At 36.7% G+C, this 27,174-nt stretch overlaps 1 protein-coding gene across 9 annotated transcripts in view; it reads right to left on the bottom strand.

The window, feature by feature from the left end:
* Positions 1-948: 948 nt before the first annotated feature.
* Positions 949-27,174, bottom strand: part of LOC113064029 (CUGBP Elav-like family member 4) — a 77,967-nt gene continuing 51,741 nt past the window's right edge. Inside the window, exons 3-14 of one of the 9 annotated variants that reach the window (XM_026234540.1) lie at positions 15,941-15,989; positions 11,425-11,553; positions 11,080-11,159; positions 10,844-10,984; positions 10,550-10,688; positions 10,104-10,256; positions 9,518-9,628; positions 7,591-7,653; positions 7,355-7,435; positions 5,478-5,561; positions 3,064-3,260; positions 949-1,646 (exon numbers count right to left, since the gene is read on the bottom strand). In XM_026234540.1, the coding sequence (XP_026090325.1) occupies positions 3,133-3,260; positions 5,478-5,561; positions 7,355-7,435; positions 7,591-7,653; positions 9,518-9,628; positions 10,104-10,256; positions 10,550-10,688; positions 10,844-10,984; positions 11,080-11,159; positions 11,425-11,553; positions 15,941-15,989 (1,158 nt within the window). In that variant the 3' untranslated portion in view covers positions 949-1,646; positions 3,064-3,132. Of the gene's footprint in view, positions 1,647-3,063; positions 3,261-5,417; positions 5,562-7,354; positions 7,436-7,590; positions 7,654-9,517; positions 9,629-10,103; positions 10,257-10,549; positions 10,689-10,843; positions 10,985-11,079; positions 11,160-11,424; positions 11,554-15,940; positions 15,990-27,174 lie in introns of all 9 variants that reach the window. The other 8 variants (XM_026234537.1, XM_026234538.1, XM_026234539.1 and 5 more) reach the window with 8 other exon arrangements.

The raw sequence follows: 27,174 nt of genomic DNA, 5'->3' as shown, positions 1-27,174 counted from the left end.
CGCACTGCTGACAATTTGACGGCGCATGCGCGATCGCAGTTCGAAAAACGTCTAGGCGTTCGTTTTGAAAGCCAGCGCTCGATTCTATCGAATAGCGTTGTTTGTTTGCGAATGTTTGGAGGCAGATATGTCCGTATTCTCTACTATTTCGTAATGATCCTGTTTCTCATTAAACTCTCTTATGAGAAGAGGCCTTCTTGCATTTGTAAGTAGCACACGTACACAAACGGAATCAGCGTGCGCGTGTGTTGACGGATAAATAACGTTGTATCGGATCGAGAGGAATGCCTGCAGATTGCAGCTGCCGATTTGAGATTCTTTCCAGTGGTAGAAGTCCAAAGCAAAGCAGTGGTTTCAAACACCAGCTTAAATCTACATAAAAATTACAGCTCTACATATTGAATAGCCAGTTTCTATATATACACACATATAAAATATATGCATATAAATACATATATGGGTTTTGGGATTAATATCGTATGTATCCATATATATGCTTTACAGGTGCATACATATGAATACATATTGCTTGAACATCTGCTATACATATACATATTGTATGTACGTTATATATAAACTGGATTGTTTATCTCAAACTTCTTTAAGATGGTCTCTGAGCTACAAGGTCAGGACATAAGATAGAAAAGGTAAGGCTGCATAATGGAACAACCCTTCCCATGCACCCTTTCTCTCGCCACAGAGAAAAACTAGAAGAGAAATAAAAATAAATATTCTTCAAGGGCCATTGGAAACATTTCTGCCAGTTCAAAAGCATATCAGCAATCTATATGTATGCATTTATGCATATAGTCATATATGTTCTTTTTATACATATATCTTTTTTTCCTTTCTTTTTTTTTTTGTTAATACAACTCTTAAACCGATTGGCACAGCAAGAGATGCAGTGGTCTGATTATGTTACAGGTTTAAGTATTTTTTTCTTTTTCGGTTTCATTTGTGATAAAAAGGTTTGGTCATTTGGTCCCTACACAACTAAGGAATGACAGGTAAGTCTCCCAGCGGACGGAGGCTGTAGTTTGTGGCAGCCATTGCCCCTGGAAACAGACAGGCACTCCAAGAAAAAAAGTTGGCCATCCCGAGTCGAAGCAAGTTCTTGTCCTGAATTGTCAAATCCTTCCAAAAATTCTGTCTTTCAAGTGTTTTTTTTTTATATCCATTTTGTTGGTTTCTAAAACAGTTCTTTAAAAAGTTTTCCCAAAGACGTGTTCAATATTACATGATTCCCATCTAAAAGTCTATCTTAGTTGTAAAAAGGTTTTTTTTCCCCATACTACTAATTCATAGATTCCGAGCATTTTGAGGACTTTCATTGTTTTTCTTCTTTTAAATATATGTTTTTTTGTGTTGGTCTTCAGTAGTGTTTTCTGTGGTTCTTCAAAAAAAGGGTTCGAGGGTTTCAAAGAAGGGAGTACGGTATGGTCCAGTAACCCCGCGGCTCCCCTGAGTTAAACACTGAAGTCCAAAAAGGTCCAATGAGCCTGGTGGTGTTGGTATATCATGCGGCTACGTCCTCCTCATGTCCCTCTTCAGCTGTACTGTATCCCCAGCCCCGATGATCTTGATCTTACAGTATGTGTTTTCAAATACATTTGGCATGTTCTCAACGTGTTCCAGCTCTACAAAACCTAGGAAGGAAACACAAAAAGGATGGAAGCATTTAAAGACACAAAATGAAAATTCACCCCATCAAATCTTAATGCATGTTGTTTATCTTATTGTCAACAAATCATCCATGCATGTGTTTCAATTAAAAAAAAAAGACCCGTAATGTTTAATTAATTTGTCACAACTAGATCTTCCATTGAAAAAATTATACTTCTCAGGTGACGTGCTGTTTCATTGTGACTTAAAAAGTCTTGTTAACAATTTTGGATGAAGAGGTACTATACTAAAGTTAATCATTTTTATATTTGTTATTGTTTTTTTATTTTATTTATACAATTATTTTCTTATTAATAAGTACTATATTTGTTATAGTGGGCCCTATTTTAACGATCTGAAACGCAAGTGTCAAAGCGCGAAGCGCAAGTAACTTTGTGGTCGGGTCCCGGCGCTGTTGCTATTTTCCCGGCGGGATAAATGGCTCTTGCGCCCGGCGCAAATCTAAAATGGGTTGGTCTGAAGTAGCTTCATTATTCATAGGTGTGGTTTGGGCGTAACATGAAATAAACCAATCAGAACTTCATCCAACATTCCCTTTAAAAGCAGGTGCGCAAGTTCCATTATGGATTGCTATTATTATGGCGTATTTACCAGGCGCACACCAGGAGCGGTTCACAGCCGAGGAGACTGATGTTCTTGTAAGAGCAGTGAAAGACAGAGAAGTTATGTTGTATGGGGATGGGAGAAACCCTGATTTACATAATTATATAAATAAGTCGTTTTTTGTATAAATCATCACATCTTGCATAAAAAGCTGTTATTTCTCTTAGAAAAAGTATATAAACAAATTTGGAATGTCAAAAAACTAAAACAAATGTTACAAATAAATTAGTCTCGACATCCTATGAAGTTTTTCTTCTACTTATTGTTTTAATGATGTTAGCTATTTTATCATAAAACAACAAAAATACTGATTAGCAAAATGATTTTTGCAGTGTATCTGGAAAAGGGTTTAATGTATGAGGTCAGTGCTGAGATGTGCAACAGACATACTGTGTAAGTAGAAAAACTTGGCTGAGTTAAAATTTTAAGGCATCAGCAGGGTCAATTTTCTATCTTTATTTAGATGAGATGATGTTGAGATGAAATTAAATACACAGAAATGACTAATCTTTCACACCTTTGTCACAGCCCAGACTGGAGAAGGGTCCTATTTTATAATTACATTTACATTACATTTATGCATTTAGCAGATGCTTTTATTTCAGATTGAATCTATATATTGAATTACACTGAGTAGGAACGGATATCATTGTGTCAGTGAATGAATCACTCATACTTTTCAATGACTCTGTTCACAAATTTGACTGAACTGATTTGTTCACTTGTATAGTATGTGTGTATCCTCGTGTCTTTTGGCTTCAAGGTGATGTGGCTAACCTGTCCTTCCCTGTGCGCAGCGGCGGCCTTCATCCCCAGGGTCAGGGGTGGCTGGGGGGAGGGACGGGGCTAATATGGGCGGTTGGCGTCCTTTGGCCTCTTCAGCTGCACTTTCAGTCTCTTCATGCCGATTTGAAAGCCGTTCATGGACTGGATGGCAGCTTGAGCGCTGCCCGGGTTATCAAAGCTCACAAAGCCTGGAGAACGAAGGGAGAAAGATGGAGACAGAGAGAGGACGACAGGTTAGCACCAGATGGATGATAAGGTAATGCAATGGACAGATGGACATTAGATAGTATTGAGGGAAGGGGAGAAATTAGGCCAGAAATGATTTTATGACAAAGAATGAGGTGAGCGTGAAATGAAGGAGGAAAGGATATCGAACAAGTTTACTTAAGTGATCGTGACACATTTTCTACTACATGTTTAACATTCAACATATATGCACAAAGTCCATCAATACAGTACAAAAGCATACATATTATACACAATAATCAGAAGCACAGAGAACATGCAAAATCTACAGTAAAACACAATATCCAGTTGCTCCTAGCATTAGTAAGAGTCCTAGCATAGTCGTTCTTAGCATTAGCAAGAGTTATGATGTAATGTCTCATAAAATTTAAATGTAAATTTGTATTTCTGCTATGTGAGCGGCCACATCGGGAACAAATAGTGAAACTACACTCTCGGTGAGTGAAAAATAGCTTAGTTGATGTTTTTTTTTTTTTTTTTGTCAATCTTTTTAAATAGTTTTTCTAGTTATAAGCTTTTTTTCAAAATGTCCATCTGGTGTGAAATATACTGAAATATATTGAAAAATAATTTGTCATTTGTCATTTGTTTCTCATCACTTTGGTGGCTGTCAATGTGTGTATTTCAATGGTAAAGATAGTACTTAAATAGGTCGGTATAAAAACATATCAGCTAATGAAAAACGTTTTTGTGTGTGTGTGTGTGTGTATTTTTTTTACTATGAATTTAAGTTAAGTCTGTAAAACCTAAAATGTCGAAAACAGTTTTGGCAACCACAACTGCCGGTATTTTCCTGTAAATGTTACTGATTTTATTTTACAGTGTGTGCAAGATGAATTGATAATATTTTTGGTTCATAGAAAACTTTCACTGTGTGTTAGCATTTAGATGGACTTAAAGCCATAAAACTGTCATTTCAGTTTTATGGGGTCTAAGAAATATTTTATGCTTATAATTTGTAGTATAGCTACTTCATTAAAAAGGTAGCTTGAATAACAACAACAAAAATATATATATATTTGTTTATGATTTATATATTTGTAGTTTTTTTTCTTCTTCTGGTAAGCAAAGTGTAAATGGTGTAAATCATCTTCAGTGTGTTATTGTCTTAGCAATTACAGCAAATTTCTGCCAGTAAACACATGATCATTTCAACACAAATTATTTGCTCTCATTTTCTCATCTACTTTCTCATTTCTCTCAGTTGTTCGGTCTTGAGGTATTGTGAATATTTCAGCTGGCTCAGCATTTCAAATCATTACCTCCTGCTAACGGTGCTTACATTTAGTTGAAAATTGAATAGCGTTGTGTTTGTTCATGCATGGGATGCCTCTGATAAGTCAAGGAGCCAGTGAAGCTGCAGATAGTGCTAATTAAAATATAGAGGTCCACATTAGTCATGAGCGGGACATGCTAACACGCTTCTGCGGTTTCCCCCTACAGCCTCATGTCCCACGCTGATTAAGGACATAAAGATGCTACTCTACATCCTCTTCATTTTTTCCTTTAATTTTCCATTCATTCTTTTTTTCCTGTCTTAAGCCAGATGAACACTGTGTGATTTTTATTTTTCCCCGTCCTCTATGATTGGTGCTTCTCAGAAAGTAAAATGAATCGACATTTAAGGTGTAAACTATACATATTATCTACGACTTTGACCGTGTCAAAGGTTTGTTCTGACATTGCAATTTTCACACAAAACCGAATTAATAACATAAATCCAAAACGAAAAACACCAACCGAATTAATAACAAACTGCACAAACGGACTTGAAAAGCGTGAACTTCTGGTGATTTTGATAGTCTGATTACAACACTAATATATCATCATAAGATATTTATGTAGTTAAGTAAAGTTTACGTCAAAACTTTCGAAGCTACAATGCATCGCAAAAGTAATTTAGCTCTCATTGGTGAACGTCATACTAAGCGATCTAAAACTTATTTAGCCCTACCATCCCTAAATTGGAGCCAAAACCACACAGTGCGCACCCGGCTTCAATCGAAAGCTTCGCTGTGGTAGAGAAATGAGGTAAAAATGTTAATAGTGTGAGTAGGAATGAGAATAATCTTCACAGGTGTCTTATCATTTTTACCCACCAAAGCATTTACTTTGGTTTGTCGCCCGATCCACAAACACTTTGGAGGAGATGACATTACCGAAAGGCAGGAACATCTGCATCAGCTCGCCGTCCCCAAACTCCTGAGGGAGGTGATAAATAAACAGGTTACAGCCCTCTGGCCCTGGAGACAGAGAAAGAGAGAGAAAGACAAGGAGGATTGTGGGATACAGGGGATTAGAGAGACAGTTAGACATGTGGCATAGAGAGAATAGGTGGAAATGAGAGGAATAAAGAGAGATGGAGGTTAAAACAAAGAAATAAATGGTAGAATTAGACTAGGCTTGCCAAAGTAGAAGCTATAGAAACAGTTTCTCTTTATTGAGCAGTTGCCCTGGCATCTGAAATAGCACTTCTCTCTTTAAGTTGAATAGATGAAATAACCGTACAAACAAATACTCCAGGTTCTTCAGGCACTCCTGAAAAGAGTGGTTTTAGATTAGCTCTTCCTTCAAACTGTGTAGAGTGACAGAAAAGCACTGTATAGGACGAAACTCATTTACAGCTCTTATGGAGAACTTATGGACAAACTGCTTGATCGAAATTATTAGTTCACCTTGAGCTTTTTCATCGAATCACGGCACTTACTCTGATTGCAAAGGTTGTTTTTAATTTCCTGGGACAAATATAAGGCCCATCATACACAACAGACCACAATCCAAAGGGAATGACTGCAGCGTATACTGGGTGGGCAAAGATAGATGATCGAAAAACTAGCAATACTAATAAAACATCATTGGTGTTGTATTTATTGTGTATAAAGTTTGCAGTTACCAGTCTGTACATGTATGTTTTGTGTGCTTATATATACATAATATACACAGTACACACATATATAAACAAAAACTTATTTTGGATGTGATTAATCATTTGACAGCACTAATTTATTATTAATGTATTTTCTATGCATAATTCCTTGTTTTAGAATCAACAACAAATATATGGTGAATAAAGTTAAGCTGGTTTTGTCCGTTGCTTCAAAAAGAACTTGTGTACCTCGGTTTCTAATAACTTTAACATAAACATTATAACATTCTATAATGCATAATAAATCACGAGAACCACATACAAATCACGTACATGGGCTCCTGTCATCTGCATAGCAGTCTCTTCCTTTTTGTAGATCGTGACTCTGTATGATGGTTTACTGGTAATATTTCTGTATAGGTTTATAATAGCATCCACTGGAGGGAGACGGAACCACAATCTTGAGTTTAATGTTTTACAAAGTCTATCAAGAACACTGAATATAACAACTTAAAGGATCATTTTAGGTAACTTTCCTAATGTCTGTTGATCTCTGACAGGCCATCATTCACCAGAGACAATCATTTATCTCTTCCTGTTAGGGTTTGTTAAACTCTTTACTGATAGGATTTCATTATTTTTTGCTTGGTATCAAACCCAAAGTATTGTCTAGGGCAATCAAGGAAGATACAGTGATATTGTGAAATATTATTACAGTTTAAAATAACAGTTTTCTATTTTTAATTATTTTAAATAAATTTAATTTATTCCGGTGTTGAAATCATTTCAGAAAGAGATATGTTGATTTGCTGCTTAAGAGACATTTATTATTATCATCAGTGTTATTATTATCAATGAATATAGTTCCTGCAGAATATTTTTTATGAAAACTACTTTTCATAAAACTTTCTTTTTTTTTTACTTTGAAGACAGAAATCTTTTGTAACATTATAAATGTCTATACTGTCACTTTTGATAAATTTAATGCATCCTTTCAGAATCTTACTGGCCATTAACTTTTGTACGGAAGCGTAACTTGCATACTGCACAATCGATGTATAAAATCTCACATTAATAGGATGTCAATGAAAAGACAATTACGGAAAATGTCACAGAGAGTGACCACGTTGAATCCTTCACTCTTACAGGTGACAGATCTGACAGACTCACCTTCTCTCTGCTGCTGAGGGATGATGGGAGGCGGCTGGGGAAAGGCCTGGCTGATCTGTCCATATGCAGCGGGGAAGGCTGCTGAGACACACACACACCACACACACACACGCCGATGTGTCAGATAACACACACACGCTTCACACCTCTAATTCCAGCACACATACACACAGCGCATGTGCATTTCATTAACTCGGAAGCAGGAAAATCACAAGCGCCTCCATTGAGTGACAGACCTGCATACTGTTGGACTCCAGCGTAGGCCTGCTGTAGGGGGTCTGCTGCGGTGGGACTCTGAGCTGCCAAAGGAAAGAGATGAGAGCGTTACAGACACAGTCTGGGTCAGTGAGTGCACCAGAGTGTGTTCGGGGAGAGCTGTGCACCGAGAATGATCTTACCTCACTTCCCACCCCCTCACCGTTCACCCCCAAACAATTAAGCCGTGGCGCTCGCACGGGGCCCTGCCAAGCTTCCCCTCTGGCCAAGTGTTGGAAAGACAGCCGGAGAGTGTACAGAGAACAATATAGATCTACAGCTCTACACTGCACATCAATCAGCTGAGAGCTTTCACAGGCCCGGCCGGCTACGCTCCTGTTCTAAACACTGATACACATACTGGCAGCCTGCTAACTTAACGCTGCTAAAACACTAACGCGGTAAACACTGAAGCATCCACGCTCAGGATTGTGTGCTTGGGGCTCATTTGATGGACTTGTGAGTAACATTACACTTAAAAGCAGGGAGAATTCAGCCAAAAATGAAAATCCTGTCATCATTAACTCACTCTCATGTCGTTCCAAATCTGTATGAACGTAAAAGATGATGAAGATGCTCTAAATTACACTGGCACTCTGGAATACTTGTTTCTGATTGGTCGATCACAGCATTCAGGTGTCAGATATTTCCTACTATTTGTTCTCATTCATGGCAATGCAAAATATCAGATTGCTCACCTGGGTAACTGAAAGCAATGCAACCTTCACATCTCTCACATCACACCGAGGACTTGTGTGCTCTTGTTTATATAAACGCAATTAGCGCCATCATTTTGAAGATGAAAACGGTCTTAGAGAACTTCAATATTAATATTTCTGTAATATTGTTGCAGTGTTTGTTTTGTTATGCAGATTGTTTTGTAATTCAAATTATAAAATCTCTAATGCATAATATACGTTATTATATTATTTTGTGTATTGTCACGAGGTTGACTGAATTATGGTAAAAACATTTTTTTTTTTTTTGGTGAATTCAACAGTTCAATTATAGTTTTTGGTCCAAAAATTTGTAATATATATATATATTAATGTGTGTGTGTGTCTGTGCAGGTATATGTATATGTGCGTGTGTGTGTTGGTAAATATTGCTGTTTATTATATGTATTGTATTATTAGTGAATCTAAATGATATATAATAATAATAATATAAATAAACTAAAAAAATAAATTATTTAAATGTCCCACTACATTTAGTGGAAAACCATACCTTAATTATTTTAATATTTTAATGTAATCACGACTTTTATTGTACTTGAATTCTTATATTTTCATTATTAATTTCATTAAAATGTTTTAAAATGGTCACATTGATGTCTTTCCACGGTTGAAATAGATATCTTCTAATATTCATTCATGTTTATTTAGGTGCTACAGTGATCTGTCACGACACATTAATGAGCCACAAAACAGATTTTGCCTGTTCTTACAGTTCAGTGCTTCTATGTCCCTCTTTTATTTTTCTGTATGAAACAGCATGAATAACATTGAGATACATGAAGATACAATGACCATTTTTTGGTGTACTATCCCTTTAAAGGGAACACAGTTCACTTTTGGTTGTTGTGTTGCTTAATGGACAAAGCTGTGGGCTGCTAACCAAAAGCTTGTAGGATTGAACTCCGGAATGCATAAGCATCACCACCGTGCCCTTGAATGGGTCACTTAAAATGAAAGAGTCTTCCAAATATAATGCATGCACATAAAACTACAACTACACACTACAACAACATCACTCTACAAAGCTGACGACACCAAACAAACATGAAGAAACTACTCACATGTCTCTCACTCCCACTGTCAATGATATATACCACACACACACACACACACACACACACACACAGTAAAACAACACTGCACGACACTAACGTCTAAGGGAGTTCTATACCTTCTGATAGAGACGACAGGAAGCAGCTTCCCTGAACCCCAAAACAACTTCTCTGTGCCATGCCCAGGCCGCCCTTCTCCGAGTCTTCCCTAAACACCACTTCCTGCAAAACTGGGATAAGGCCAGGAAACAGGTATTTGCTTTTTTTTTTTCTTTTTTTTTTTTCGGCACCTGACATGAATACCAATCCACATCACACAGACTCGCACTGTGACAGCTAACAGCCGACCACTGGCTATTTCCAAACGCAGTTAAATTAGAAACTTCCAGAGACATATTAAATGACATGCTTTAGTGTTTACTAAAAGATTGCAGACTCATCAAAACGAAGAACCCTTATATTCCTAAATACATAAGTCAACAGTGCACAAGACTGCTTTATGTACAATCATAAAATTTGATTACGCTGTAAGAAATACAGTAATTCAATGACATCAATCGTCAAAATAGGATGACAACATACATTTTTTTATATTATTCCTGTATACTACTGTTGCAAAGTTTAACCATTAAGTTTAATAATAATTTAATGTTCAAATCTGTCATATTTCTGCTGTATATCTGTGGATGAGAGCATGCAGTATACCTGGGTACGGATGGATTCCATTGGTAAACATGGCCTCCGCTGGGGGCTGGCCGTTGGCCTGAGGAGGAGGCAGACCTGTGAAACCGTTGACACTAATTGGAGATGGAATGCTGGTCACCGTGGGAGCTGTGATGCCAGGGGGCGTGCTTCCACCTGGTGGGCGGGGCCAAGGAGAAGAGAGCATATTTGAAATGTATTGTAAAGTGTTACCAAATAAATTTAAATTATCTGTTAATTTTATAACCAATTACTAATTACTATTATTTCTAAAGTTTAGATTATGTATTATTATCCATATAATAAATGAGTTTCAATTTTTACCAAACAAAAATAAAAAAAAACTCTTTATTTACTATGATAAAAATGATAACTAAAAATAATTAAAAGACTTTGAAGTTGAGACCAATACTGTCTGAGAATGTCTGCGTGTGTGTGTGTTTCCTCACCTGATGTTGGGGTCATGGGAGCCCCTGGGAGGCCGTTTATAGTGGCCATGTGTTGCATCTGTGCAGCAGCAAAAGCCGCCATAGGGCTGAGATATCCTCCCTGACCCACTGATGCCATCAGCGCTGCCTGCTGCTGAACCTGATGGACAAAACCACACTAAGATAACATCATCTCATAATGCATGGAGCACGGTGTATAATCGAGACTTTATAGAGTCGACAGATTTTTTTTCCACTGAGACCCTGCAGTTTTGTTGGGAATTGGTTGTAATGAGAGAGAGAGAGAGCTCTTGCCTGTGCATAGGCGCCGTACGCTCCAAACTGCAGGGCCATCGGATTGAAGATGCCCATCTGACCGGCCATCTGCTGCATGCGTCGAATGGTCCGTTCCTTATCTGTGTCTGCAAACTTCACCACCAGGCTGGAAGAAGCGCCCTGAAACACACACACACACAAACAAAATGAGGACTCTTTGTGCTTTAAATGTTCTAATGATACAAAAATGCATAATCACATGTGCTGGCACCCACAGGCATGGTTTGGCTGCCGTGTAAAGTACTGATAGCGGCCTGAGCTTCTGCATGAGTGGAATACTTCACAAACGCACAACCTGAATAGAGAAAAAAAAAGTGAAAGAAAGAAAATGTTGAGGGAGACCCTCTAACTGGGTCAAGAAGCCATGTTGTTTTAACTCCACAAATGATTATTAATCAATGTAATCTTCATTATATTATTGTAAGAGCACCTTTAAGATTTTTAAACAGATCTTTAAAATGCATATATTTTAATGATATATAATATAATAATAATTATTAACATACAGACTTGAAAAGTACACTTCAGTTATGATAAAAAAATCTGACTGAAGCAATAACCTTTGCTGTTTCCATCAGGACCTCTGAGGATGGTGCACTCCTCGATGCTCCCGAAGGACTCAAAAAGGCGCCGCACGTCGTCCTCACATTGCTGCTTATTCAGCATGCCAACAAAAAGTTTTCTGTCTTCTGAAACAAACACAGAGAAGTTGTTAAAGGCTACACAGGAAAACAACATCTGTCTGTCGTCTTGTGCTACTGCTCATTTCAATATATGCACAACGCCTCTTTTTTCCATTTTTACTATTTTTTACTGTACACGCTGTTTGCGCATTTTATTTTTAAAGACGACTGAATCTTATAATGGCACTCAAAATAAACAAGCATGAGGTGAGTACTGTAAAATGTAATCAAAACGCAATTAAAAGTCACCATTACTAAAGTGCAACAGCAAAGACAAACGTATTAAAAGTCCAAAAATAAACAACACATCGGATCAATCCCACAATGCATGCTTTTTATCCACCTAATATACAATTTTCTGTGGCTTAATCCAGAAGAGCACAAAAAAAAAAAACTACTGTTGGTGCTACTGTATAATGAAATGAGTTCATGAGCGAGTTATCTGTGGAGAACCTTTCGCCTAGTCGATTCTGCCACCTCAGGAGTCCCTTGTTTATTGTTTGTGCTGTTCTTTATCAGATTATGTAGACATTATTGAATTACACATCAGCGTGAGGGGAACAAAAGCGGTATTGTTTCAGGGTTTTATTAGGCTGTAATTGCAGTGTCAATGCTGCATGTGTTAAACTCAAGACAAGGCACAGAGTTAAAAAACAAGGCACACATTTATAGGGCGCAGAGGGAATTGGACTGAATATGAAAGTGTGTAAACATGCACACACATATTTATCTTACTATCTAAATGCTGACATACCCTAGACTTCTATTTATTTTTATTTTTTGTAATAAAGACTATTAATATAATGTAATTATAATTACAGACTTACTCAAAACAATTGTGTGTAAATTGTTTTAGAAAAATGTGCTTTAAACGACTGAACGTACTAGTGGATCATGCAGGTTGGTTTGTATACTGTTGGTAAACTTGATCAATGTGTATGTGTAATGTGTGTGTGTGTGTATGATGGATGATGCAGCGGAGATATTAATGAGCACTACTGTGTATGAGTGTGTGTGTTCCTGTGTTTGTCCAGGCCTGCCGCTCACTAACATGCTTTGACAGGGTGTCCTTGCCCAGTCAACAAGACTAATCTCTAGTCCGGCCTCTCTCTGTGGGGAATGTTTACGAGTCTGGTGCGCGTATGCGGGATAAAACGCACACAAGACCCAGGTAGCTTCAGATAGCTTAAAATGAAGATAGTCTGAAATCAAGCTGAAGCTATCTTAAAGGGATAGTTCACTCAAAAATCATAATTTACTCTCATGTCGTTCCAAACCTGTGTGAGTTGCTTTTTTTATGTTGAACATAAAAATATATTTTGAAGATTGCTGGGAATCAAACAGTTGGTGGTTGCCATTGACTTCCACAGTATTTTTTTTCCCCTACTATGGTCTTTGGTCAATGGGAATGTTTTTCCAGAAACAACAAGGGTCATAGATCTACAGTGTTTGGAATAATGCCGTTTAAAAGAACGGCGTTAGGTAACGACTATATTTTTCCAGTAACGGGGTAATCTAACTAATTACTTTTCGCGTCGTTATAACGCCGTTAACATTACTGGACGTTAAATGCGGTGCGTTACTTTGCATTGATTTAATAAACTATGTAATCCAAACGCACCTCTGCCTCACACAGGCGTGTGAGCAGGTGAGTTAATAACAAGATAAGCGATTATGATTGGCTAAGGCAGAGTCATGTGTTTCATGGTAGCCAATCAGAGCCAGTGTTTTTACGCCAGCGGCGTCAAACACACACACACACACACGCACGCACGCACGCACGCACGCACGCACGCGAGATTCGCAGCAGCAGCAGAGATGGCGAGTCAGGAGCAATCCGATGAAAAGTTGCCATTTTCAAGGTGGAGATATAAGCACTACTTCAAATTCATTGTGGTCAAATGCAAGAACATGCATGTAATGTGTACAGGTAATGTGTGTCACACGCATCTACAAAGCTAGTGGCCAAAAACACTTTTCTTACAAAGATAATACTTGGAAGTGCAGGATAAAACTCTTGATGTTTGTTGACGTGCAATAAATATTGAAAGTTATGTACGAACACCTGTCTGTTCTACTCATTTCAACTGACTTGTGAAAACTGCTCCAAAAAAAAAAAGAAATAAACTTATATATATTAAAATATATAGCAACTTTTTTTTTTTTTTTTTTTTTACAGTAACGCAAATAGTTACTTTCCCTGGTAACGAGTTACTTTTATTATAGAGTAATTCAGTTACTAACTCAGTTACTTTTTGGAACAAGTAGTAAATAACTATAACTTATTACTTTTTTAAAGTAACGTTCCCAACAGTGTAGATCTATAAACATGTCCTAGGTGTAAATCACATTGTGCACATTTCCTGATAATGGTGGGACAGAAAAAGCTATTTTGTTTAGAACAACAAGTCTTTCGTAGTTGTCTCTAACCCGTGTCTCCAACTGTTTCCTCTCATTCCCTCTGATATCCATCCTTATTTGTCTCTTATGACCAGATCCCACCTCCTTGTCTTCTTTCTAACTCTCCTTTAAGTCTCTTTCTGTCTTTGTGCCTCTCACTTCCTTTCTTTGTCTTTCCCACTTTGACCTTTAGAGCTCTCTCTCCATCCCGGTTTTCACTTTAAATGACTAGTGAATGGATCGGTCGGGGACGGCACATCAGTTTTGCCAGTGGAATCAGAGGGCTTTGCAGGGACATATATTGCGTTTTTACAGGGCTAACGGGGGATAAATTCAGCTGTCCATCATGACGAAGATGCCTGATCTATGAAGTGTGTGTAAAAGGAAGACACTCCTAATTAGAGGAAGGACCAAGTGGCATGAAATGATGGGAGATACTCTGAAGGAGAGAGAGGTGCCTCCAAGTCTGACTCTTCTGTGTGTGTCTCACTCTCTCTGTGGGTCCATCAATCTTGGTTATCTGAAATATCTGACCCAAAAGTGGGAAAAGAGGAGCTCATCTCTCACCAAACTACTTCCACTTTGTCTGTAAGTGACACACAGACACACACATGCAAAGTCAATGCATGGAAACTCGATCTCACTCCCCTGACCACAAACTTTATAATGTAATATATCATTTTAATGTTCTTATTATGTCACAGGCGAAAAGATTTTTGATAAACTTACTAAGATGCCACATGAGAACATTTTGAAGTTTATAGGAAGTCGTAGGGGAACCTTTTTACGTTTTTATGACGCCAACAAGGGACCTTTTCAAGTTCTTAGCAAATCATAGGAGAACCTTCTGATGTTCATTTTTATGTTCTCATTAAAAACAATGTTCTGGAGCTTCAAAGCACCTGGCTTCATTTTCTTTTCAGTTTTCTATGCCATCTAGAACCACTAAACTAATATTATGAATAAAGAAATAAATCTATTCTATTAACAAAACATTCTATTTAAAATATTGTTACATGCGATGATTTTTATATACCCATAATCACTGAAATTCTTAAATAATAATAATAATATTATTAATAATAATAATGTTAGCTTGTTTCTACCACAGAATAAAAAAAAGGTAATTGCTATTTTTTATATCACAACTCTGACTCTTTTCTCGCAAAGTTTATATCTCAAAATTCTTTTTTTCTCACAATTCGAAAAAAATGGAGAGATATAAAATTAGGAGATAAAACGTTGCAATTGTGGTGAAAAAAAAATAAAACTGTAAAATTAAAATTTTTTAGATCAAATTTCTGAATCATGAGTTGCCGATTTAGAATTGTGACAAAAAAAAAGAAAAAAAAAAAAAGATTCCCAGATATTTAAAATTTTAGTATTTTATCTCATGGCAGAAATAAGCTTCAGTAGATAACAAAAAAAAAGCAAATAACCAAATAAATATTCAAAATAGTTTTCTGATAATTGAAAATTCATATCATATTAAAATGGAGTTTAACAATGATAATTCTTCTCTCCATGAATTTGTATTTCCCATCACACCACTTGAAATAATTCATTCTAAATGACATGATGAAAAGGAGTCTTGAGAAGCAATACATGCAATGCAATACTAACACTAAGCATAATAAAACGTTTTCCTATTTACACTTTTAGTCTTAAATTTACCATAAAACTCTACAAACTTTCTCTTTCATACAACAGTGTTTGTCCATACAAAAACGAAAACTAACAAAACTAAAGCTTAAAAAACGTAGCTCTCCTAGCACCTCAGTGGAGGGTAATAATCAGAGTTATGTAAGGTGTGTGAGGGCAGACCCAAGATCCTCTGGGGCCCTGTACGACTGTCGGGTCTCATCGAGATGCGTCATTATATATGACACTTAAGAAGTGGAGATCTACTGGTAATGGAGACACTGATTTAGAGTGACAGGAAGGTGGGGGGAGAAACAGGAAGGGAAGAAGAAAAAAGAGAAGTGAAATCTACCTCCCCTGCTCTCACTGTCAGCTGGCTTCACCTGGATTGGCCTGTTCATCTGTGCAACACAGAGAGAAGAACGAGGGAAGGGGAAAGACAGGGCAGACAGAAAGAAGGGGGAAAAGGACAAGAGAAGACATTAGATTTGTAGCGGAGCACAAAAAATATTCAAGTGAAGTGTTTACATTTGCAGTTAGTATCAATACGGTTGTATATGAGCCATTCCAGCACCATTTGTAAATTCCCACAAAAGTATTTTGTGAGCGTAAATATTTTAATTCAAAATTATGAAATTATTCTTTTCAAAGCATTATTTCATGATAGATTAAAATTCTTTAAAAAAATAAAACAAAAAATACAGTTAAGTTTACTGTACGTAATTCAAAATGAATCATATTATTTAAAAATATATATATTACCTTTCATTTTTACAAGCCCATACTGTAATCAAAAAATCGTGAATGTGTTTATTCAAAATTAACCCTAATGATGATTTCACATGTGCAGCCATCAAAATCTTTTAAAAATGGAATTATTCAAATTCAATAAGCTTATTTTATTAAAACTATTATTTTATGTGATCATTTGTACATGCCCAGTCATTGTAATCTATAATCTTTAATCTTTAAAATCTTAAATGTGTTTCATATAATGATTTGGCATACCCAGTGTCAAAATGTAAGAAATATACATTGCCGGGAAATTCAGAACAATCAAAACAATAGTTTTCTAATAATTAATGATTCATATCTTTAAATTAGATTAATATTAAAATTGATTTCAACAACAGTACTTCTCTCCATGAATTTTGATTTTCCCACTCAACCGTTTGCCTCAATGAAATTCATTTTAAATGACATAATGAAAAGGAAGTGACCATTTGAGTTTTGAGGATCCAAGTTCAAAGTTGGAAAGTTCTCATCTCATTTAATATTCATAAATTGTTGTTCTTTCATGCTTGACACAATTTCTCAACCATAAACATATCCACCCCGGCATATGAAATAGGCAGACCAAATTGCTTTTTTTCCCTGCTATTTATAGAAAAGTCATTTAAAAGGTTAAGTAAATAGAAAGCCATAACCTTATCCCATAACCCCCAACATACAACATATTATTTAGGTTGAGATGATGTGATGCAATTTATTAGCACGTAAAATATTTTTTGTCCTATAGGATAATGGAAAAGAATATTGCATTTTTAAACACACACACACACACACACACACAAATAAAAGAGGAAAAGGCAAATGTTTCTTAGATTGAATAATTCCCAGCTTTACAACAGAACACAGTAAACATCAGACACACAAAGCAATTCAGAATGAAATATTAAAAGAAACGCATTGTCAGAGCATGCCACACATTTGCATACATCTCTGTTTATGTGTGTGAGTGGCACTTGCATATGAATGTGTGTTTGTGTGTGTGTGTGTGTGTGTGTGAAGTCTCACTAAAAGACGATCACCATCATAAAATGTTTCGCTCTGCCTCCTTCACTTGTGGCAGATCCCCGACTGACTCCGGCTCAATAATACACGTAAGCCATGGAACCGTCTGCGGCAATCAATTTTTAATAATGCCAATTGTCACGCTGCCAGCAGGAAGGAGAACAGACCCGTGCACAGTGGCAGATACTGGCACAGGCCATACAGAGGAGGCACAGGGCACTGCCCCCAAAATAAGACACAAACTCCACTTTTCTATCACTCATCTGCAGCAGTTTACTCGTGAAAATGAGTTGTGATTAAGCAGGTATTTTTTATGAGTAGCTTCCTGCGCTTTACCTCTACACCCCCTTCACTGTCTGCACTGCAGAAACAGAAAAAGTCCTTAAGGAAAAAGTCTCTTCAGCTGCTATAAGCCAAAAATAGAGGAGGCATAATAGCAGTGTACAGTACAAGTCAAATTTATCAAATCAAGTCAAATGTTCCCTGGCTCCAGAAATATATCCCTTCTTCTTATGACATTGCAATTTTATTTGGTTTAATAAAAAAGGTACTGTTCATTTCTTCTGCCTTGCCATGTGACCACAGATGATTATTTTATTTTGCAGTTTACGTACTTAATGTCTTTGCAACCTTGAAGAATTTTTAAGTTAATAATCACTCATTTTATTTTAAAAATAAGGAATGCAGTGTTTTATATTTAATGAAAAGCATGTAAATACCATGATGTTTTTTTCTTTCAAGTGAGCTGTTTTTATTATTCAACAGAAAAAGTGACACAAAAATGCAGTTAATGATTTTTTTTTTCAGCCATATTCAATAAAATCTTACAAAAGAGTAACTTCACTGCAAACATTATTGACTCCTTTATTGTATTTTCCCCTCATTTTTTATTCGATTTGGACAAAAGCATCTGGTAAATTGCTCTGCATTATTAAATGCCAACATTCGGCAACAATAAACAGAAACCTAACTTCACTAAATATTATAAAACAGTTTACAGTAATACAATGGCAATAATAAACTACTACATATGTTTTAATGTTTAATGTTTCATAAAATTATAAAAATGTTTTACTGAAAACTTACACTACTCAAAATCACTTTTGTTCAAAAGTTTGGGGTCAGTGAGTTTTTTTTCATTTTAGAAATAAATCTATTATGCTCACCAAGTCTGCATTTGATCAAAAATACAGTAAAAAGAGTAACATTTTGAAATATTACATCCATTTAAAAGAACAGTTCTCTATTTGAATATATTTTAAAATCTCATTTATTGTGATGGCAAAGCTGAATCTTCAGCATCAGTATACTTCAGTCCATTCTAATATGCTGATTTGCATAGAAACATTTATTATCATCAATAACTGTGCTGTGCTGCTTTATATTTTTGTGGAAAAAGTGATGAATAGAAAGTTCAAAAGAACAGCATTACAAGCATTACAGAACAGCAGTAACATCATTTAAGTCTTGCTGAAAATATGTATTTTTATTAAAACTCTGGATAAATACAAGATATGAAGGAGAATGAATGAGAAAAAGAAAGTATGGAGTTAAAACAAACCTCTGAAAGAGAGTATAAAAGTTTGCATGTGCATTTCAGTGCTCGTCCTTGCTTGTGTGCATAGTAATGATAAACTAATTAAAAACCCTGCAATGGCAATAAACTGTCAATCATGTTTATTAAAGTCATCTTCCAACTGCATATTTTACTAGTCTCACTGAGTCATTTGCGACAGAAAAATACCCACAGTGCACCTGTGGCGTCCTGGCTCTGCTCCAGACCAACAGCTCTGGGGTTTCTCACTTTATAAAGTTCACTTCTTTTTCAGACCTGATCACTCCCTCCTTTTTCTCCATCCCCAGCATCCTCCACTTTTATTGGCAGTAAAGCCCAGCTAATGTTTTTAATGTGTTTTGATGCATTATTTATATTGCTGCTGATAGTGAGGGTGGAGGGAATAGTGAAAAAAGAGAGAGAGAGAGAGAGCGATGGAGAAAGAGAGGTAGATCTGGACATAGATCGGAGAGCAGAACAAGGTTACAGCCACACACACACACACACACACACACACACACACACACACACACACACACACACACACACACACACACACACAGTCTCGGTATCCCAGTAGGACTCTACTCACATACATTTTAATGTTTCTTACCCAATGGCACAAATGGACTCTGCTATGTGTGCTAATTGTGTTCCCCGAATCAGAATCTTACCCATGAGAGGGACACACTCGCACAAGAGCATTTCTCTCTCTCTCTCTCTCTCTCTCTCTCTCTCTCTCTCTCTCTCTCTCTCTCTCTCTCTCTCTCTCTCTCTCACACACACACACACACACACACCCTTTAAGCATATATATATATATATATATATATATATATATATATATATATATATATATATATATATTCTAAATTAATCAAAGTATTCTATTAAAATTATTTTTTATTTTATAAATATATATATTTTTAAATATTATTAAAATTGTATTAACATGATGATTTTTAAATGCCCTTACAGTCATTTACATTTTTGTATAAATAATAATAAAAAAACTATAAAAATGTTAATATATTAATTAAGAATTAATCAAACCTATTTCTATTAAAAATATTATTTAGATTTGTTTAAATAAATGTTATTAAGCTATATATTCATGTGATAATTTTTTAAATAACTAGTCATCATTTTTTCATAAATTAAATCTTAAATATGGCAATTCAAAATTAATCACACTTACTCTATTAACATTTATTTAGATTTGTTTCTGTTAAATATGAATATAAATATTATGTGTGATTTTTTAAAGACTGATGATAGCCATTTAAATTATTTTAAAAATCAAAAAAAAAAAAAAATAATAATACTACCAAACATACATTCCCATGAACCCCCATATAATTTAATTTATATTAAAAATAAGTTTAATATTTAGAGAGTGCTTCTCTCTCACACACAGGATTACAGTCTTTTATGCATCTTGACGGGAGGACATGCATGAAATGCACTCACATTCCCAGGGTGAATCTAACAAGGAATGAATGAAATGTGGAATGAAATGAGATCTAGTGCACATCAGCACGCACGTTAAAACCGAACGTGATGGCATGTCATAAAACTGAGCTGAATGAAACATAATGTGGCATTTTGCAGACATTTGTCATTGTGCTGCGCCACAGGCTTCCACATTACTTCCAAACTGTGATTTTAGAGGCCCCTAGAGGACTTTCATCCGCCACCTCTAGATGGCAGCATCGAGCAGGGCAATCTTTGGCCTCCCTGAGCTCCACATCCCATTCTGAGAGGGCAAACCTTTTACACAAAGGCAGATAAGGCCTCCTGCACACAAACATGCGAACGCAGACAAAAAACAAGCCCCTCACATATGCACAAAATCACCTATAATGCCACAAAATTACTCTGCTTTATAAATATAGTACCACACAAACACATTTTTCTCTCTCTATCTCATAGGCACACCCTCACCTCACCAGAAACCTTCTGTCTCCATCTGTACAGGCCCCGTCGTCCGCATCTCTGCCACTGAGCCACAGCATGGCCCGGCCTTATGGTGATGTAACTCTCTGGCATGCTGGCACCAGAGATGGGACCAAGTCACACATGTGCAAGTCTCAAGTAAGTCTCAAGTCTTAACCTTCAAGTCTCAAGTAAGTCCCAAGTATTTTTTTCTTGGGTAAGTCAAGTCAAGTCAAGTCACAAGCTATGTCAAGTCAAGTCCAAGTCAAGTCACCTTAATATTGTTATTTTACCTGCAGAATCTGATCTTAATAAAGTTAAAAGACAAGATATAAGTAACTGTCAGTAAATTAAAATAATTTGGATTTGCATTGTAAATACTCATGTTCAGTAAAATACATCATGGAATGAAACAAAATTGTAACTTCCTAAAATTATTTATTTTTCACTTCTGCCAACAGTGTTTGAAATGTTTTACATTTTCAACATTGAGTCCATAAAACTAAACATCCAACAGACTCCTCTCTGAACACCCCCCCCTCTCTCTCTCTCTCTCTCTCTCTCTCAAACACAGTTTACATACAACATTAAACTGTTACATTTCTCCTCTCTCTCTCTCTCTCTCTCTCTCTCTCTCTCTCTCACACACACTCTCTCTCTCAGAGTATAGAATATAAATATGACGTATTTTCAGCTGTTTCATACTTTTTTGTTATGTACAGTACAGACCAAAAGTTTGGACACACCTTCTCATTCAAAGAGTTTTCTTTATTTTCATGACTATGAAAATTGTAGATTCACACTGAAGGCAAAAAAAATATGAATTAACACATATGGAATTATATATGGAATTATATACATAACAAAAAAGTGTGAAACAACCGAAAATATGTAATATTCTTGGTTCTTCAAAGTAGCCACCTTTTGCTTTGATTACTGCTTTGCACACTCTTGGCTTTCTCTTGATGAGCTTCAAGAGGTAGTCACCTGAAATGGTCTTCCAACAGTCTTGAAGGAGTTCCCCGAGAGATGCTTAGCACTTGTTGGCCCTTTTGCCTTCCATCTGCGGTCCAGCTCACCCCTAAACCATCTCGATTGGGTTCAGGTCCGGTGACTGTGGAGGCCAGGTCATCTGGAGCAGCACCCCATCACTCTCCTTCTTGCTCAAATAGCCCTTGATGCCTTCAGTGTGACTCTACAATAGTCAATAGTCATGAAAATAAAGAAAACTCTTTGAATGAGAAGGTGTGTCCAAACTTTTGGTCTGTACTGTACATAACAAAAAAGTATGAAACAACTGAAAATACGTCATATTTATATTCTGTACTGTATATATATATATATATATATATATATATATATATATAATGTATGTAATATGCACTTGTCATGATTGGGTAATCGCGGCAGCTACATTTGTTTTTCTGATTAATTGTTTTGCTCTATGAGAAAGACAAGGTAACAAAAAATTCGGGGTTTATGCCCCCTTAGCCCAACCCTAGCGCCGCCCCTGGAATGCGTTTTTTTGACGGCCTGCTAGCGGATCATTAGGGGCTGTTCACATCACGTATTTTGTGCGCGCAAGTTCGTTATTTCCAATGTAGGCGCGCGGTATGCGCGCTCATAATGGAAGCAACGCGCTCAACATCTAAACTTTTCACAATGCCGCAAGCGCACCGCAGGTCATGTGACAATAACTAACCAATCAGCTTCATCCTTTCTCGTATCAACGTTGAAAGCTCAGCTAAGATGAAGGAACAGCTGATCATAACTGTATATGGATTGCCATTTTGAAATGAATTTAGTAGCAGAGCTACTGCGAGCGATTTTTAGTTGCGCAAATCCATTTATCCTTTGCTGAAATTTCCGCGTTTTCAATGAGAGAGAGCGTGTCATGGATGCTTAGCAACGACAGACGCCCCAGGAGCACTTCTGCCCGAGCGCTTTGGAAAGAGGGAGAAAGCGGCGCGACTAGCGTTTTCCACGCGTTTTTAGGCGCGAACTATTGAAGACAAAAGCGATGACCCTCGGTACCTCTCAGGCTGACGTGTTGATGTGATGTGATATCTGATTTAAGTGGGCGTGGTGTGTGTAAGGTAGAGAGGGCATGACTGATGATAGTGCCCTGATCCAGTCACGCTATTCTCAGCCTGCGCTCCAGCTGAGTAATCAACTTTATTTTAAAAAATAATTTATATATTTTATATTCAAACTGAAAACATGATGTAATTAACACTCAAGTCATTCAAGTCATCGTGTCTCAAGTCAAGTCAAGTCCCGAGTCTTTAACTTCCAAGTCCGAGTCAAGTCTCAAGTCCTAAAAATAGCGACTCGAGTCGACTCGAGTCCAAGTCACCAAGTCACAAGTCCCCATGTCTGGCTGGCACACACACAAAGACGCACACAAGCTGGGCTAAACGGCCACAGAACCGTACGTGTGGGTGTCAAGTCTGCACCGAGGGAGTGTATTCCACCACAGGGTTCTTTTTTCCTCCTGTTAGGCCATTCTAAAGCACTCCAAAAAGCCATGATGAGCTGTTACACACCATCCAATCACTGCTTCTGATACTCAAATGAGCATACGGTAAAACAGACACTCTCTGTACTATCTAGAATACTACAGTATAAGCATATTTGGGGTTATGTTATGGTTAGCAAGCCTTAGCTTTGTGCCTTTGGAACAACACGAGGGTTGTTAATAAATGATGACAGAATGCCATTTCTTAATTGAACTATTGCTTCAAGGCCAGTGTTTATGATCTTTTAAGTGAGGTCAAAATAGGAAAACCAGCTTTGGTTACGTAAAATATCCCATCTGACACTTTCTTGCTCTGTTTTGATAAATGGAAAGCACACAATGAATAATCTATCACTTTTTCCTCTGCTCTCCCATGGAAAAATAAGTATGATGAATATCACAGCATTTATATTCGAATACAAACGGCCGGCTGTCTGTAAAATACTGTTACAGTGAGCTTTAAAAAAGTCAGGCTTTGAATTGCAGTCACGTAGGAAGAGCAGGGAGCAAACTTTCTACAAACTAAGGCAAAAAAAAATTCTAAGTTCATTCTCACAGTAGGAACAATAATCTTCCTTTCATTTCCCCACAAAGGGATGAGCGTGCTCTTTCAGAGTTTTTTTTTTTTAGGAGGAGGTAATTCTTTGTAGGGTGATCTACCCTGCCTTTGTTGTGCCCAGGCTCAGATTGCATTGAGACTCATTCAAGACATGAGAGTCAAACAAATATGAAATAAAAACAAAGATAAATTATAAATCTACAGTTTTGTGTTTGCCTGACTGACAAACAAGCATCAAGTTCTCATGATATTCTGTAATATATGCATATGTGACCCTGGACCACAAAACCAGTCATAAGGGCCAATTCTTCTTCAAAAATAAGTTATGATATCCTGTAAAAAAAAGTGTGTGTGTGTGTGGTCGCCGTGATTTTGCCAAGTAAGGCATGTTCCTGGAGAAACATCTTATGATGATCCTGGATCAACATTATTGTCCAAAAATATTAACTTAACCCAATCCCTACCCCTAAACCTAACCCTACCCATAATTTATTCCTAAAATCAGTGGGAAATAATAGCTGATTAACAAGGGTGTAAAAGCACCTAACTCTGATTGTGAGCCTAAAACAGATATTTTCTGAAAAGTTATCTCTCAATTCTGATTGGTTGATTGGAATGTTGCTCCAGGATCAACAAGGATGTTGTACTTGGTGAAATCACGCTCGCCGTGTGTGTGTGTGTGTATATATATATATATAAAATTACAGAGAATGTCACAAATAATTGTTCAGAAATAAATATTTCATTTTTTTATATTAAACATTATGTATATATAGCAAAACCATCTTCACATAGCCCATAAGTGCATCTTTAACCACCCCTTAACACATAATTGAAACGATTATTGTGCATCACACATCTTCAATGAGTAAAATAATCTGGTTGAAACATGCACAGCAACCCAGCGGCCTCTCAATTTCCACTTGGCACTCTTCAAATCTTACTTCCTGCTTCTGCTTTTTAAGGTTCCAGGAAGCTCTCCTCCCCATTCAGCCTTATTTTACCCAGAGCACTAGGGGCATCTGCTCAAATTTGGATTTCACTGAATTATTAAACCAACACAGTGCCTGTAACTCCAACTCATTTCCTTTCCCTCTCTCTCTCTCTCTTTCTCACTGCAGCATGTCCCGCGGTAAGTCTTTAAAGTGCTAGAGTCCCGTGGCTCCTTGTAACCTTCCCAAACGACACGGATGGCTGCCTCCTTAAACCCCTGCCACAGTCCTCCTCCTCTTCCAGCGCTCGGAACGCCCGTAAAAAAAACCTGCGCTTTTTACACCTCCCGCAAAAGTGCTTTGCACCTCGAGAGCTTCCGAAGGGTTTCATTTAATGATCCAGGAGTGTAAAATATCACATGGCTTTGGAGGCACATCTATAAATTGTGTCAAATGAAAATGAGACAACTCTACCGGAGGGGTGGGTGGGGGGTTCAGGAAAGTGCTCTTTTAGGGCCTGACCCGATGTGACTTCAATCTGCACAGAAACTCTGCCATAACAGGTGCATTTGGAAGCACCTGGCTAATTAAGCAGCAATGTGATTTGTGCACTTTATTGTGAAAATTACTACTAGGAACTTAAATGTAATGTCACGCAATGAAAGACATCAGCTAATCGAAACCATAAAGACCTGAATCTGCCATCTGCCTGTGAAATATTGACATTCAAGGGTTTTTTCACTAATCTTTTTAGTTCTGTTTTATCAGTGCATTTCTTGCCAGCATCTGCATTATTTTTTCCCCCCTTTCAGTTTGAATGTGATTAGAAATGACACAAAACAGCATTCACAACCCATTTTATTTATGTAAAGTAACATTTCACAGAATATTTGCAGGGAAATAATGTAGGGGTGGGATTTCATGCATCAGGATTTGATTGGATCATGAAAAGTGTGACATTACTGGTTAGAGAAATAGATCACCTAAAATCCCCCCAGAATTGCATTCTTTTTGTGATTCTTATTGCAAGCAACATAACACTATTATTCAAATGTGTGAGTTCACTATTTTTTTAAAAATAAATCCACACTTTCATGCATTGAAATTATCAAGTGAAAGTAAAGAAATCTGTAATACAAATGTTAGAAATTCTCTTTATCTGAAATTTCTTTTCCTCATAGAGACATGAAAAAGTATCATGTTTTCCTTACAGCACAACTGTTCTCAATATTGATAATAATTAGAAATCTTTCAGCAAATCAGCAAAATAGAATGATTTCTGAAGGATCATGTGACACTGAAGTCTAGAATAATGGCTGCTGAAAATTCTGCTTTGCCATCACAAGAATATAACATTTTAAATAAAACAGACAATATTATTTAATATAATAGATTTGGGAAAATGTAAAAAAGTCCAAACAGCTGATAAAAACATCACAATAATCCACAAGACTCCATCAATTAACGTCTTGCGAAGTCAAAAGCCATATTTGTTTAGAACGGTTTTGGATTCTTTTCACTTAAAGTGTTTGATCTTTGCATTTTTCAATTTTCCACTGGAGAAAGCAATATTATGGAAAGATGACTCATATTTTATCCGAAAGCAACAATTTCAAGTTAAAAAAGCTTTAATGATGAATTTATTACAAACATGCAGCTTTTTGCTTCACAAGATGTTAACTGATTGTGATGTTTTTATCAGCTGCTTGAACTGACGGCACCCATTCACTGCAGGGGATTCACTGGTGAACAAGTGATTCAATGCTACATTTCTGTTTCGATGAAGAAACAAACTCCTCTACATCTTGGATGGCTTGAGAGGGAGAAACGGTTCATTTTTATATTATTTACCCCAGCTCATGAGGCCTTGGTTACAATTGCAGAAAAGGTTATGAAAACTTTTTTTTTCTTTCTTTTTTTTATAACATGGACTGATGAACCATGCACAGTAAAACGAGGTACACTATCTAGACATTTAGTAATGGCATTGCATTTTTAATTTTCACACTGTCTTAATGTTTATGAATGTACTGCATTTAAGTGAATTCATTTAGGATGTTTTTTATTTTATTTTCTAGAAGTTTCTTGTTCTTGTGTTACATAACTGTTATGCTTCTCAGTAAAGTAATAGAGTTTTTCTTTTGCCTATTTATAAAGCGCAACAGAAACTGGAGGAGAAACACGCTCTAATGGGAATAAAGCTGAAACTGGATTTGAAACGAGAGATCTTTCACCTTTGCCTGTGAGGCTGTCTGAAAGTGAATAATGGCTATTTGATTCGTATCCTGTGACA

This window comes from Carassius auratus, chromosome 46 (genome assembly GCF_003368295.1).
Source record: "Carassius auratus strain Wakin chromosome 46, ASM336829v1, whole genome shotgun sequence".
In the NCBI taxonomy this organism is placed as follows: Eukaryota; Metazoa; Chordata; class Actinopteri; order Cypriniformes; family Cyprinidae; genus Carassius; species Carassius auratus.
Note: the sequence above shows the minus strand (reverse complement) of the source record. Positions and strands in the feature narration are given on the sequence as shown.